This window comes from Galeopterus variegatus, unplaced genomic scaffold (genome assembly GCF_000696425.1).
Source record: "Galeopterus variegatus unplaced genomic scaffold, G_variegatus-3.0.2 Scaffold1904, whole genome shotgun sequence".
NCBI classification, from domain to species: Eukaryota; Metazoa; Chordata; class Mammalia; order Dermoptera; family Cynocephalidae; genus Galeopterus; species Galeopterus variegatus.
The window spans coordinates 315,015-328,981 of record NW_007728015.1 but is presented as its reverse complement, the minus strand read 5'-3'; the positions used below and the strand labels follow the sequence as shown (position 1 = coordinate 328,981).

Below are 13,967 nucleotides of genomic sequence, written 5' to 3'. Positions count from 1 at the left end.
TCTCTCTCTCTCTCTCTCTCTCTCTCTCTCTCTCTCTCTCTCTCTCTCCCCCCCCTTCCTTTCTCCCTCCCTCCCTCCCTGCTCCATCTGTCCCTCTTCTTCCTTCTTTCCTTTCTTCCTACTATTACAAAGTGCATGTATTTCTTTCATAATAATAAAATGAAATTAAGAAAACCCAATATCCATTTATCTAGTTCCTTCTTCATCCTTCGATAAAGAAATAAATTCGTTTTTCAATTTCCTTATATTTCCACGCATACTATTCAAAAAAGGGAAACATAAATTTAAAGAGGAATAAGGAGAATCAGAATTAAAATGTATTATTGAGTTTCTGTTATGTACCAAACAGCACTAAGCATCACATATTGGCATGACTTCTCAGACACTTGCTAAGGTGATATCATGGGTGATATTCACAACACCTGAAAACTTCTAAGTCACAGGCACTAAGTAGCCAGAAAAGATGCAAACATACTGCTGGAGTAGTGTCCCAAAGCCACACTGTTGCTGGATAGTGTGAAGTTCAGGAGACTCCTTGGGGAGTCACTGTCTGTTGGACAGACAGCAGGAGGACGCTGCGGGGGTCAGGGCAGCGAACTACTTATCAACTGGCACAGAAGGAATTCTGATATTTAAGAAAGGGTATGGCTACACCAGTGTGTATCAGCTGATCATGACGGCTGCTCAGTACACTACTCTTGAGGCCTGGGACCTCAAACAATTGTCGCTTTATAATAAAGCTTTCTCCCTCCAACGTCCAAACTCTCCTTTCTATTTCTTGGTGGTCCAAGGTGAAAAGCAGATTGACACAGCTCAAGTATGAAGCAGTGTGAATTTAAAGGCAAATTCTAAGTATAAAATGTGCAGGTGGGATTAGCCCTTGGCACTATAATTTCAAAGTGCTATGTGATCACTTTTATATGGACTGCCTGGCCTTTGAATACTTGCCCATTCTTGCAAAACTCATGACTTTGCCCCGGTCACCCCATAACAGAGACATGTTATGGTCCTCTCCCAAGATGTGAAGACATGGAGACACAGAGTGGCTGAGATCTGCACGAGGCCACACTACCAGTGAGCTGGCAGGGGGATCCAGGTCCGAGTCCACTGGCCTCCACTCTACCAGGCTCTTATTTTTCAGGCACCCACCACTCACTCTCTGTACAGCTTCTGTGCTGTGCTTTTCAATGCTAGTGTTGGTCTTTCAGAGAATAAGAGCCTGGTTTTGTTGTTGCTTGAAAAGATTCTGCTTGAAGAAAACACAAGGGGAAGAGTCATCTGTAAGCCGCTATGGCGTGGTACGTCTGGATGTACTCAAGCTCTAGAGCATCCAGTTGGGGAGAGGAGGCCATGAGCACCTTCCTCTACTTTTCAGGAGCAGCCTGTGCACCCTCTGGATCCAGCACAACTCTACTCACTATGTTGTCTCTGTCATGCATTCGTCAGTCACCTACTCCCCATCTTTGAGATTAACTCAGAGAGGGTTTGCTGGCAGGTGAAATGTACAGCACCTGAAATTGCAAGGCTGCATTCTCTTCAAGAAGTACCAACCCTCCATGAAACAGGGCCTCACTGCAATGCCCTGTGGCCTGTTCTGAGCATGAACAACAGCCATCTAGAACAGGTTCTTTCTGGCCGGTAGTCTTGGCTGGAATCTGGGTCCCTACCTCAGCTCTGCCACATCCTCACTGTGTGGCGCAGAGAGATGATGGCCTCTTTTCAAGCTTTGCTTTCATTTTCTATCCCTCCCCAACCATGTTCCACAAGTTATCTCCCAGGAAGATTTCTGTAATGTTCTTTAAGGGCAGAGGTCCTGCTTTCCTCACCTCTATCCCAGGGTCTGTCTTGGTGTCTGGCACAGTGTAAGCACTTGGAAGGCTGATGGTCTGTATGACAATAACAGCAATGTATATGGAACATTGACTGTGTACCAGACACTTTGCATGTGTTACCTCATTTAAGCTCCCCTACTGCTCTGCAAGGGAGCATACTAGCATCATGCCACTTTGATGGGAGAGGAGTATGTGACTTGTCTAAGGTCACAGCACGAGTAATAGTGGATGAGAAAATTGGTGTCTATATCGTTCTGCCTCCTGACTGCAGATTGTTTATCAACAGTATGCACTTCCTTCCAGCTTGGGGAAGGATGGGAGGAAGGAAGGAAGGAAAGAAGCAAAGGAGGGAAGGATGGATGGAGGGAAGAAGGTCCAATATGAGCCAGCAATAACTGCAAAAAAACAAACATGAACCCAAGCTGCATCAACAGAAGCATAACATCTGGCAAGAGGGAGTTAAAAGCCCCGTTTTGCTTAGCACCAGAGTGACTACTTTGATGAAAAAGAGTGTTGGCTCAGGTGTTACACTTCAGGATGTGAAAAATTAGAATCTCCATCTGGAGGACAGTGACCAGGATTGTGAAATATCTGAAAAATATTTCTCGTAAGTCTAACTGAAGAAACTGCAGTTGTTTATGTAGGTTGATTTCCAGAAGTAACAGGGTGCCTTTTCCTTCTGTCAAATTTTCCAAGAGCTGCCTTGGAGAAGGAAGGTCAGATCACTTCCTTTGGGGACATGAAGGACTAGTGACACAGATTGTAACTCAGTATAAGAAAAAACCTTCTAAAAGGGGAGGGGAGGGGGAAAGGGAGGAGGACTAATGAGGAATTGGTTAATGGACACAAAGAATGATTGAATAGTGTAATGCTGAATCAGCTAACTAGACTGATCTAACCACCACACATTCTACACAATTATTGAAAATCAATGTTGTACCCCACATGTATATATAATTTAAAAAAAGAAAAAAACCTTCTAATAGTCAGTACTGTCTGGAAATGGGGTGGGTTCTCTTTTAAGGAGTGAGAAGGCTGTCAAGGGAAGTAATCAAGAAACACTGGAGGGATGTTGGGCTGCATATCTTTGATGCCCCTCAAAACTCAACTCCAGGAGCACTGATGCTCTCTCTCTCTCTCTTTTTTTCCTCCTGTCACTTCTGAAGGACCTGAGAAGACAAACTCTGACAATCCAGCAAAGTGGTTGGCCATAAATATGAAATGGCTTATCCCAGAAGATACTGCCTGTGTCCCCAACTGCCTCATGTGCCTCTCCCCAGCTCCCCAAAATGCCCCCTGGAAGATGCAATGCAGCAGGGAGGACTCACCTTTCTTCTCAAAGTCCACCTTGTCTTCCCCTGGCCGTCCCAGACTATCCAGGGTGTGGGTCATCTGGCTGCCAAACTCGTCCTCACGGGAGACATGGTTGGCCCGCCGGGGCAGGTCCTCATCTTCCTCATAGTCATAGTCATCCAGGATGGGGGTCTCCCGGATGGGCACACCAATGACAGAATTGTGGGTCTGCAGCCGGGAGGCACGGAAGCTCTCCCGCGCCTGGGGACCCAGCAGCACCGATGGGATGTAGTGGATCTCGTGAGTGGCTTCCGTGCTTGCGCTCTTCTGGGGGATGCGGCGACGTTTCTGCCAGCGCCGCTGGGCATACAGCGCCACAGTGAAGACCAGCAGCAGCAGCAGCAGTGCGATGAGACCACCCTGGAGCAGGAAGGAAGGAGGACAGCAAATGGGCTGTTGTTCTTTGGACTATAGGCCCCACCTGTCCATCACACTCAGCCCATGTCTCTGGGTTTGTTTCATAGAGTCTCAGGGACCAACAGCCGTGGCTTTGAAGCCAGAGAGACACTGTTTCCAAACCCGGCTTTTTCACCAACAAACTGTGTGACCATGGGCAAACTGCTTGACTTCTCTAAATCTAATTTTCACAGGCATAAAGGATGAGGAAGAACCCAGGCCTTTCATGCTTCATAAGGTGGGCATGAGGAGCAAATGAGATAGATGATGGTCATGTCAGAGCTAAATGCTGGGAAGAGTTGGGGCTGTGGCTTCCACATGGGATGTCTGCATCCAGTCTCTGCCTCCCATGAGCTGAGTGACCCAGTACAGTGGCTCACACTGTCTCAGCGCTGTTTCCTCATCTCTAGTCTGAGCTCCCTGAGGCCTCAAGAGGCAGTAGCCTTTCTTCCATCCTGCTGCAAATGTAAGATAGCATTTTAAAATCAAACTTCATTTCTGTATCATCTATATTTTCTTCATTCTCAAAAACACTAGTCTTTTAATCTCCGATTCTCAGCAAGGGGCTGGGATGAACTGGGTGCTTAATAAATATTCCTTGAATGAATGAATGAATGAAAATGAACCTTTTTAGCACTTCTTTAATCAGAAATTTAAGGTAGGGCCGGCCCCGTGGCTCACTCAGGAGAGTGCGAGGCTGGGAGCACCGAGGCCGCAGGTTCAGATCCTATATAGGGATGGCTGGTGCGCTCACTGGCTGAGCACGGTGCGGACGTCACCAAGCCAAGGGTTATGATCCCCTTACTGCTCACAAAAAAAAAAGAAAAGAAAAGAAAAGAAAGAAATTTAAGGTAAAATGAAGTTTATTTTTCTTTAATACACCCAACTCCTAAATGTTTGTCTGAATATTACATATCAATGTGAAATAAGCTAATGTGTTTATATATAATGTGTTAATGTGAACATATCTCACATGATTCATGAGATTCATGAAGTACTCTGGTCTGTGAATTCCTTAAGGTCAGGGGTACTTCCAAAACATGTCTGCATGCCCCACAGCACCTGCCAAGGGCTTGGAGTGGAAGTACTGCATTCTCTTGACCTTTTTCCTCATTTGCTCTGAGCCAGAAACACGTCGGATAGGTAGGCTCTCATCAGTTATCTCTCTTTTCTTCAATTTATATTGTGCTTCATGTCGGGGAGATTGGAGGCCACTTTGCTGAGTCCCTGCTGTGTAATCACCAGAATCAGGAAGGATCACACTAGTTATATGGGGGGAGAAGGTAAGGCTCAGAAAAATCAAGAGACATGGAAACTCAGACAGTAAATAGCAGAGCAAGATCTGAGCCTCATTTTTGTGTTTGTTTTTGTTTTTTAATTCTAAAGCCTATATTCTTTCAGCTCCACCTATGTGGTTGGCTACTTCTCTGTGATTCCAATCTGATCGAAGGCAAGGACAATGTCTGATAACTACCTGTGCAGCAAATAACAAAGATGACAGATGTGAATCTTGCATACATTATCTTGGGGGGAAAGGTGACTGCTGTTAAGGATACTTATTTAGGCCAAGAAGAACACTATTCACTAAAATCCTGCTGGCTACATTGATATTAGAAAGATGCCACGGGGCCGGCCCGGTGGCGCACTGCTACAGTGCGCCGCTTGGGAAGTGCAGCGGCGCTCCCGCCAAGGGTTCGGATCCCACATACAGACCGGCCGCTCACTGGCTGAGCGAGGTGCGGGAGCAACACCGAGGGTTGCAATCCCATTGCCGGTCACGAAAAAAGACAAAAAGGAAAAAAAAAAAAAAAAAAAAAAAAGAAAGATGCCATGTACTTCCTGCAAGGCCCACAGCTAACCAAGCTGGAATTTGTCACCTCCACTGGGAGTAGGAAGTAGGGGCCAGAAGGCTGAGTCATGGCCAGGTATGCAGGTATGGCTGTTAGCACTGGAGCAGGGGCCAAAGCCCTGCCTTTACTCAAGAAGTGAGCTACTTCGGGATCCCAGGAAGGTTTTACTGGATGTCAGAATTTAAAAACAACTACACAAATAAAACAAAGCTATAAGTACTCACATATGTATTTATGTATACATGTGTATGTATGTACAGTCTGTCAAATGTGCATGTGTATATATAGTTTATCACCTCTGGAGCCCTAGAAGAACAAGAGCAGATCGTTTTTGCCTCCACAGAACATACAATTGTGAGTGCTCTGTGTTTACAAATTATGGTATTACTTGTCTGTTTTTGTTGTTGTTGCTGCTGCTGTTGTTGTTGTTTTGTATCAGAAATAAGAAAGGAAGGAGACACAGAGAGGAAAGGAAGAGGGGTGAGAAGGAGAAAGATAACAGAAAAGAAGAGGAAAGAGAGAAAAGGATTGGGCAAAACACTAACCCTTGATAAACACCATAGCTGACCTTCTCCTTACCACGTTAATGTAATGCTATTTTATTTCATCTTCAAGACAAGCCTAAGTGATGGGAATATAAACGAGGCAAAGGTGGTTCAGAGAGGTTAAGTAACTTGCTCATAGTCACACAGTCAGGATTTAATCCCAGGTCTAGCTGGGTTCCACAGACCAGGAAGTGGTGGAGCTGTGACCAGACCTCAGGTGTCCACTGCACAGCCATGGGCTATTGGACAGCCAGAGTGTAGGGATGCTCACCAACCGAAGAGGGGCAGAGGGAAAGAGGGAAAGGAGGTGAGAGTGCATGAAGAGGACACAAGCCTGATCGTGATCGGGCACAGCCTGAGGCTGCCCTCCAAGGAAGTTTTTCATTCTTGCCCACTGATGCCCTTGGGGGCATCTCCTTGTCTGACTCAGCCCTGTGGTTGTTTGATCCTGTTATCAGATTCCAAGACCAATGCTGATCTGGGAAAGAGGAGGCCTAACCAACTTCAACTCGTCCACTGTGACCACTACTGCCCCTTCCTTCTCCCCCTGCATCTCAACAACCCATCCCTTGTAGCCCCTGCAGTCCTCGATAGGCTCATAAATCCAAACTGGGAGCTCCTGAAAGTCAGGAAGCCCCATCCTTTGCCTCAAGAGACTACCAGCAGTATTTGGGAGAGTGGTTAAGAATTGGACTCAGACTGACATGGTTTTACTCCAGGTTCTACTTAGACACTGTGTCCTTGACTGGGTCATTTTATCTTTCACAGCCCTGCTTTTCTCATGGGTTAAACAAGGGCAATATTCAATATTAAACAAGGGCCACCTCATTGGGTCATTATGAGGGCTAAATAAGATGCTTATAGAGTACTTACTATAGTAATGGGCACATGGTAACTACTCACAGATTGTTAGGCATCGTTATTGTCAAAAGCATTTGGCAAGTGTACATTTAATGTTGAATGAATAAAGGAATGAGTGAATGAATGAATGAATGAATGAATGACCTTCTGCCCCAGAATGTCCATTCTGCAAACTATGCTTTGGGTCCTCAACCCCTTTTCCATCTGGACCAAACACTTGATATACACTCTTTTGATTACTTTTACGACTATTTGTGTTAGACATTGTAGTCCTATGTTAAGTTAGTAAACTGAGGCACAGAGACAGGAGATTGTTTGCTCAAGGTAGTGCAGCTAAGATTCAAAGTAAATGCAGAATGACTTCAAAACTGTGGGTGGAAAGCAGCAGGAGTAGCAAAGACCTAATTAGCCCCTACCCAGCCTCTCTTATGCCTGGTCAAATTACCTAGGCAATTTCAGGTGCAGATTTCTCAGTACAGGAACATTCTAGAAGGAGGTGGCAGAGGGACCCCCTGTTTTGGCAGGCACTGAGCTTCAGGGTCCCTTTAGCTCAGTGACCTGCCGATTCTTTTAAAAAAAAAGATGACAGGTAAGGGGTTCTTAACCCTTGACTTGGTGTTGTCAGCACCATGCTCACCCAGTGAGCTAACCAGCCATCCCTATATGGGATCCGAACCCGGGGCCTTGGTGTTACCAGTACCACACTCTCCCGAGTGAGACATGGGCCGGCCCGACCTGCCGATTCTTTAGCCCCTGGCCTCGATGTTTGATTTGAGCCCAGGCCAGTGGCTCTGGTCCCCCCGCCCCCCCACCATGGTGCACAGGGTCCTTGTCTTCACTCCCCAGCCTGCCCTGAGCTCAGCTCCCACCCACTCCAGCTGAGTCGCTGACCATGTGGCTTCCATTACAGATGGAATTTCATTGTAAGAACTTAGCCACAGCATAATTCTAGTGTTCAGGGGCTCATTGTGCCACTGACTACTGAAACAGACCTCTCAGGCTGGGCTTATAAAGGGCTTGGGGGCCTCACCCAAGGCACGGTAGCAGCTAGGGTGATGTCACAAGCACAACACCAACCAGCCCCACCTCCTTCACCCTGAGAATGAGCAAATGGAGATGGGGACAGTTTCAGAGCACTCGGGACATAGGTTCTGAATTCAGAATTACTCACTGTGTGACCTTGGAATGTCCACATCCTCTTATGGACCCTCAGTTTACTCATCTATAAACTGGACTTGGCCACTACTTGTAAAAATATATCACACAGAAGCAGCAAAGACTGAAGGTCAGGAAGACTTGGGTATAGTCTCATGCTACCACATATAAGCTAGGAGACCTTGCTCAATTGTGATTTCTCTGAATCACAATTTTCTCATCTATAAAATTGAGTCAAAACTTCCTTATTCAGGGAAGTGATATATAATACATATGGAGTACTTTGCTCAGTGTCTGGCAAATAGTAAACCTGTGATACAGGAAAATTCCCATTCATGGTACTCACAGGGTTGCTGTGCAAGTCAGTTCTGAAAATGGCTACGACCTCCCTTACAAACCAAGAGTACCATGCCCAACAAAGGAGCCCATGAGAACCGTTTGGCTGCCTCCGTCCTGGTGGAACATTCCACCCAAAGAAAGCAGGTAAGGGACTCAGAATGAAGAACTTGTGCTCTGTGTCAACCTGCACTGGTACAGATGGCAGCGCTGGCCCACCCCACGGGGCTGTCCTCCCACTTCTTTCTTGGCTTCCTTCAGCAATGGTGAGCAAGCAGAAAAGCAGGAGCAATCAATTGGGGTGAGCCAGAGTACCCCCCACTTCTGAGTATATACGAGGCGCAAACGTAGGCCCTGGGAGCACGGAACGTGCTTCAGGGCAGAGGACAGCTGAGGAGGGAGGAAAAGACATAGGGAGAAGGCTGTGGATTTTTAGCAAGCAAGTTAAGAAGAGGCCAAGGGGCCAGGGGGTGGCAAGCCGAGGACCTGCCAAATCTGATTTGGGCTGGGCTCAGTCCAGGGCAGCCCAAGACAAACAAGGTTGGAGACACAGCTACAAGTCCCAGAAAATAAAAATGCCAGGCTCTTAGGGGTTTTTGTTTGTTTGTTTGTTTGTTTTGTTTTGTTTTTTTGGCAGGGGTGGAGATTGTACAGGTCTGCATAGACTCTTAGTTAGGGTTTTTTTGGTGTGTGGGAGATTGTACAGATCTGAGGGTGATTCCTTATACCTTCTCCTTATGGATCTGAGAATTTCACTAAGCTGTCAAGCAGGAAGTGGGGAACAGATGAAAGGTAAAACGTGCTCCCATGTTCCCATCCCTTCTGGAACCTTCCCCACTACAAGTCTCTCTAGGCAGGATCAGCTTGCTCCTCTTGGTCTATACTGACAGTGAGTCTCAGATTCCACAATGAATCCAGACAAGGGTGAGGATAGGAGATGTCAAGAGCAGAGGGGCATAATGGGGAAGCCTGTGTCCAGGGGCATTTAAGCCAGTGTGTGAATCCCCACTTCTCTGCTTGCTGTTGGCTGTGACAAGCTGGTTGAGATATTTCACCTCCTTGGGCTGCAACAGGATTCCTTTAATATGAGGCTGATTGTTTGCAATGTGAAGAATTATGCTAAGGATCAAATGAGACAATAAAAGGTCTAGATAAAGGGTCCACCACCGCGAAAGTCAACAAATGCCAGCCTCATTCTTTTAGCTTCTCTATTCCTCTGTACCACACTAAATCCTTTCACCCCCAACCCCCTTGCTTAAATCCCTTTCCTGGCTCCCTGGGGCCCTCAGGATAATGTCCAGACTTCCTCACCTGGCACCCAAGGCCCTTTGTGACTGGGTCCCTGCTTCTTTCCTTCTCATGCCTCAGCTCTGCACAAGCTTCACCTGTCTTACCCGCCAGACCATGCCCTGCAGCCACGCTGAGCAGTTAGCATTACTCCAAAGTGTGACACTCCCTCTTCTGCCCTTGCTGCTCCCTCAGCCCAGAGAAATCTCTCACTGACTCCTCCCAGAATCTCAGAAGGTGGCCTTATTTGGAAACAGGGTGTTTGCAGATGTAATTAGTTAAGATGAGATCCTATTAGATTTGGGTGGGCCCTAAATCCAATGACTGGTGTCCTTAAGAAGAGGAGAGGACACACACACACACACACACACACACACACACGCCCACACACACTCCGGGAAGAAGGTCTCGGCATTTAAGCCAGTGTGTGAATCCCCACTTCTCTGCTTGCTGTTGGCTGTGACAAGCTGGTTGAGATATTTCACCTCCTTGGGCTGCAACAGGATTCCTTTAATATGAGGCTGATTGTTTGCAATGTGAAGAATTATGCTAAGGATCAAATGAGACAATAAAAGGTCTAGATAAAGGGTCCGCCACCGCGAAAGTCAACAAATACCAGCCTCATTCTTTTAGCTTCTCTATTCCTCTGTACCACACTAAATCCTTTCCCCCCTAACCCCCTTGCTTAAATCCCTTTCCTGGCTCCCTGGGGCCCTCAGGATAATGTCCAGACTTCCTCACCTGGCACCCAAGGCCCTTTGTGACTGGGTCCCTGCTTCTTTCCTTCTCATGCCTCAGCTCTGCACAAGCTTCACCTGTCTTACCCGCCAGACCATGCCCTGCAGCCACGCTGAGCAGTTAGCATTACTCCAAAGTGTGACACTCCCTCTTCTGCCCTTGCTGCTCCCTCAGCCCAGAGAAATCTCTCACTGACTCCTCCCAGAATCTCAGAAGGTGGCCTTATTTGGAAACAGGGTGTTTGCAGATGTAATTAGTTAAGATGAGATCCTATTAGATTTGGGTGGGCCCTAAATCCAATGACTGGTGTCCTTAAGAAGAGGAGAGGACACACACACACACACACACACACACACACGCCCACACACACATACACACGCCCACACACACTCCGGGAAGAAGGTCTCATGGAGATGGAGACAAGATGGAGTGACGCATTTATAAGCCTGTGACTGCTGGCCACCACCAGACCGGGAAGAAGGTCTCGTGGAGATGGAGACAAGATGGAGTGACGCATTTATAAGCCTGTGACTGCTGGCCACCACCAGAACCTGGTAGAGATTTTCCCTTGGAGCTTCCAGAAGGATCACACTCTCCTGACATCTTGATTTTGGACTTTTGGTCTCCTGAACTGTGAGAGAATAAATATCTTTTGTTTCAGGCCACCCAGTTTGTAGCAATTTGTTAGGGAAGCCTCAGGAAACTAACGCACTCCCATTCACCTGTTCATCTCAGCACACGCAGCCGTCTGTGCTTGGTAACCACTTCCTCAAGGAGCATCTCTGCCTCTTCCTGTTGGGGTGGGGTGTCCTCTTTTCCCTCGCATTCCACATGGTTATCCTTACCCAGCTGTGCACTGTGATCAATCATCTGGTCGACCATTTTCCCTCTCCTTGTTCTGAGCTGTCATTTAACCCTACCAATTACTCAGCATTAGATGCAGGGCTTGGCCCAGAGAAGTTGCTTAATAAACATCCAGACACCTAAAATCTTGGGCTGACTTGCCAGAGGAATGCAAATACAAGCCTTCGTATTAGCTCTGACCCCAGCATCCATAGGGCCCTGATCAAACCTCATACATCTCTGCTTTTATCCCAGTGCTAGGCTTCTGCTGGTTTGCTTATATACACAATATCAAAAACTAAAAAATGCATAAAAGATAAAAACTAAAAAAGCACCCCTGAACCACCCCACTGAGAGAGTCTTCTGAAAAGTCAAACTTAGGATGTTATTCAGCTGGGCCTCATTTTAATCTTTTTTTTTTTTTATGTTAAAATATCCAGGCATGGGAGAAAGAGCCAGAGAAAGGAAAGAAAGGGATAATGTGAGAAATGCTTTATTTGACAATGTGTCATTCGGAAACTGATTATTTCTGTCTCCGGCCTTTTTAATATTCCCCCACAATGGCCAAGCCGCAAGGGGATTTGGTATTCTAAGGCTGGATTTATAATGCTCTGTGCAGAAGTGATAAGAACACGGGCCTTTAATCCTCAGAGCTGTGAACATGCATATTCGCCCAAGTAATGTCCTTCTCTTCTTGCCACTTGTTTCTGGTCCCTGGCAGCCAATCCCATGACGACTGAGGACTGGGGACCCACTGTGTGTTCTTTTGGCCAATTGCTGGGTGATAGAGCCAGCAGGGAAGGGGGCCATGGCTCCCAGTTCTCTGAGAAGAGTCCTTTCAGGCCTCAGTTTGTTTAAGGTGGCAGGATTATTAGAAAATAGTTCAAACCCTTAGTGTTACAGACTAAGAAACTGAGACTCAAAGAATGGGGGCGACTTCCCCAAGATCATAGTAGATCCTAAAATGGTTTTGGAGGCAGAATATGCCTCCAATATCCTCCAAAGTTGCTAAGAAAACATGTGAATCCTGACAATTTAAACTATAAAATAACTTCCACAACCTATTTTTCTCAACTCTACGGCTGTACTATGTCCCAGTTTTCATTGCCTTGCATCATGATAATTTTATTTATTTTCTTTTTTTTTTTTCTTTTCTGTATTCCTGTTTTTGTTTTTTTTTTTTTTCTTTTAATTGAAACGTAAGTGATGGGACATGTCTGGGGTTCAGCATTGATACCTGCGTGCAACATATGTTGCTGAAATCAGGGTAATCAGTATATTCAGCCTTACACAATGTAATCATTTTTTGTGACCCTTTACCAAATTCTCACTAACCACACCCGCCTTCTTTCCCACCCCTGGTGACCTCACTTCTTTTCTTTCCTTTTGAAAGTTCAACAAATTAGCATCACGGTAATTTCAATACCCACCGAATGATCTCCCAGGCTTTATTCCCCTTTTCCACTATTCTCACTCTGTCGTCCTTACCATAACTAAGGCACGACTAGAAACAGATCCCCTCCCATTGACTAAGCCGAGAGTCCAGCAGTTTGACAGTTCAAGTTCTTTTCAATCAGTCCTCCTCCTTTGTGGATAATCTAGTCTGCACTTTTGAGCTACCCTTCTCAAAATGTGTGCTTCACTCATCCATGCAACCAACCCTACTGAGTTTCTAGTAAAGAGCAGGCATGGTGCTAAGTATCCAACCATATTGGAACTCATGGATCCTGATGAATGTCCTGAGATTTTGCCTGAGCTATTTCCTTTCCCTGGAACGTTGCCCTCATTCTTATTTTCACCCCCACATCTGTATGTCCAAACAGCACCCAAACTTCACTGCTATCTTCAGTGTAATCTCTTTTGTGAACTCTCCTAGGCTCTTCCCCTCTCCTTGTGCAGAAGCAATCTCTTTATACTCTGCTGTGCCACAGTGATTCATCTTAACACTCACTTAAGGAACTTTAGCAATTTCTACCTTGTATTTGAGTTACTGATGCTCTTCACTTAGCTCTCCTATGTGTTATGTTAGATTATTATACCCATTATACTGATGGAAAAATGGAGGCCCAGAAGAGAAATTTCCTTGAGATCACACAACCAGGTGGCAAGTATATAGGATAAGGTCTCCCAATGGGGGCAATTTCCAGTAACTTCAGGCTGTCTCTCTAGAACTTGGAATGTTCACTGGACCTTGAGGGAATGTCCACTGGACCTTTAGGGAATGTTGGAGAATGAGAATGAGATGATAAAAAAGATCAGAACCTTATTGCAATGGCATGGCCGTTCTTTAGGCATTGAGGACCCAGAGGTGTTTTTGTTTGTTTGTTTGTTTGTTTGTTTGTTTGTTTGTTTGTTTTTAAGCAATAGGGTGGCAGTTTGTTTTTAAGCAATAGGGTGGCAAAATCGGCTGTATAACTTGGAAAGATCACATTGGATGTGGTGGAAAGACTGGAAACAAGGAGACCATTGAGCTAGCTTTTAACAATAGTCTAGGACAGTGGTTCCCAACTTGGGGCAATCTTGTCCCCCAGAAAACATCTAGTTATAGAGACATTTTTGGCTGTCGTGACTTGGGGAAGAGTGCTACTGGCATCTAGTGGGTGGAGGCTGACGTATCTGTAAATACCCTACATGCATAAAACCGCCAAGTGCAATAAGAAGTTATCCAGTGCAAATGTCAATAGTGCGGAGATTGAGAATTCCTGGTCTAAGAGAGAGATGAAGAGACCTGGAACTAGTGCAATTAAAATGAGTAGCCAGCTACACCATGG

At 46.0% G+C, this 13,967-nt stretch overlaps 1 protein-coding gene across 1 annotated transcript in view; it reads right to left on the bottom strand.

Moving 5' to 3' along the window:
• Nucleotides 1-3,160: 3,160 nt before the first annotated feature.
• The window catches only part of LOC103595982 (astrotactin-2-like), a gene marked incomplete at its 3' end in the record, with an annotated part of 218,542 nt that continues 207,735 nt past the window's right edge, over nt 3,161-13,967 (bottom strand). The window contains exon 3 of the mRNA XM_008579529.1: nt 3,161-3,545. Within this exon, the coding sequence (XP_008577751.1) occupies nt 3,161-3,545 (385 nt within the window). The remainder of the gene's footprint in view (nt 3,546-13,967) is intronic.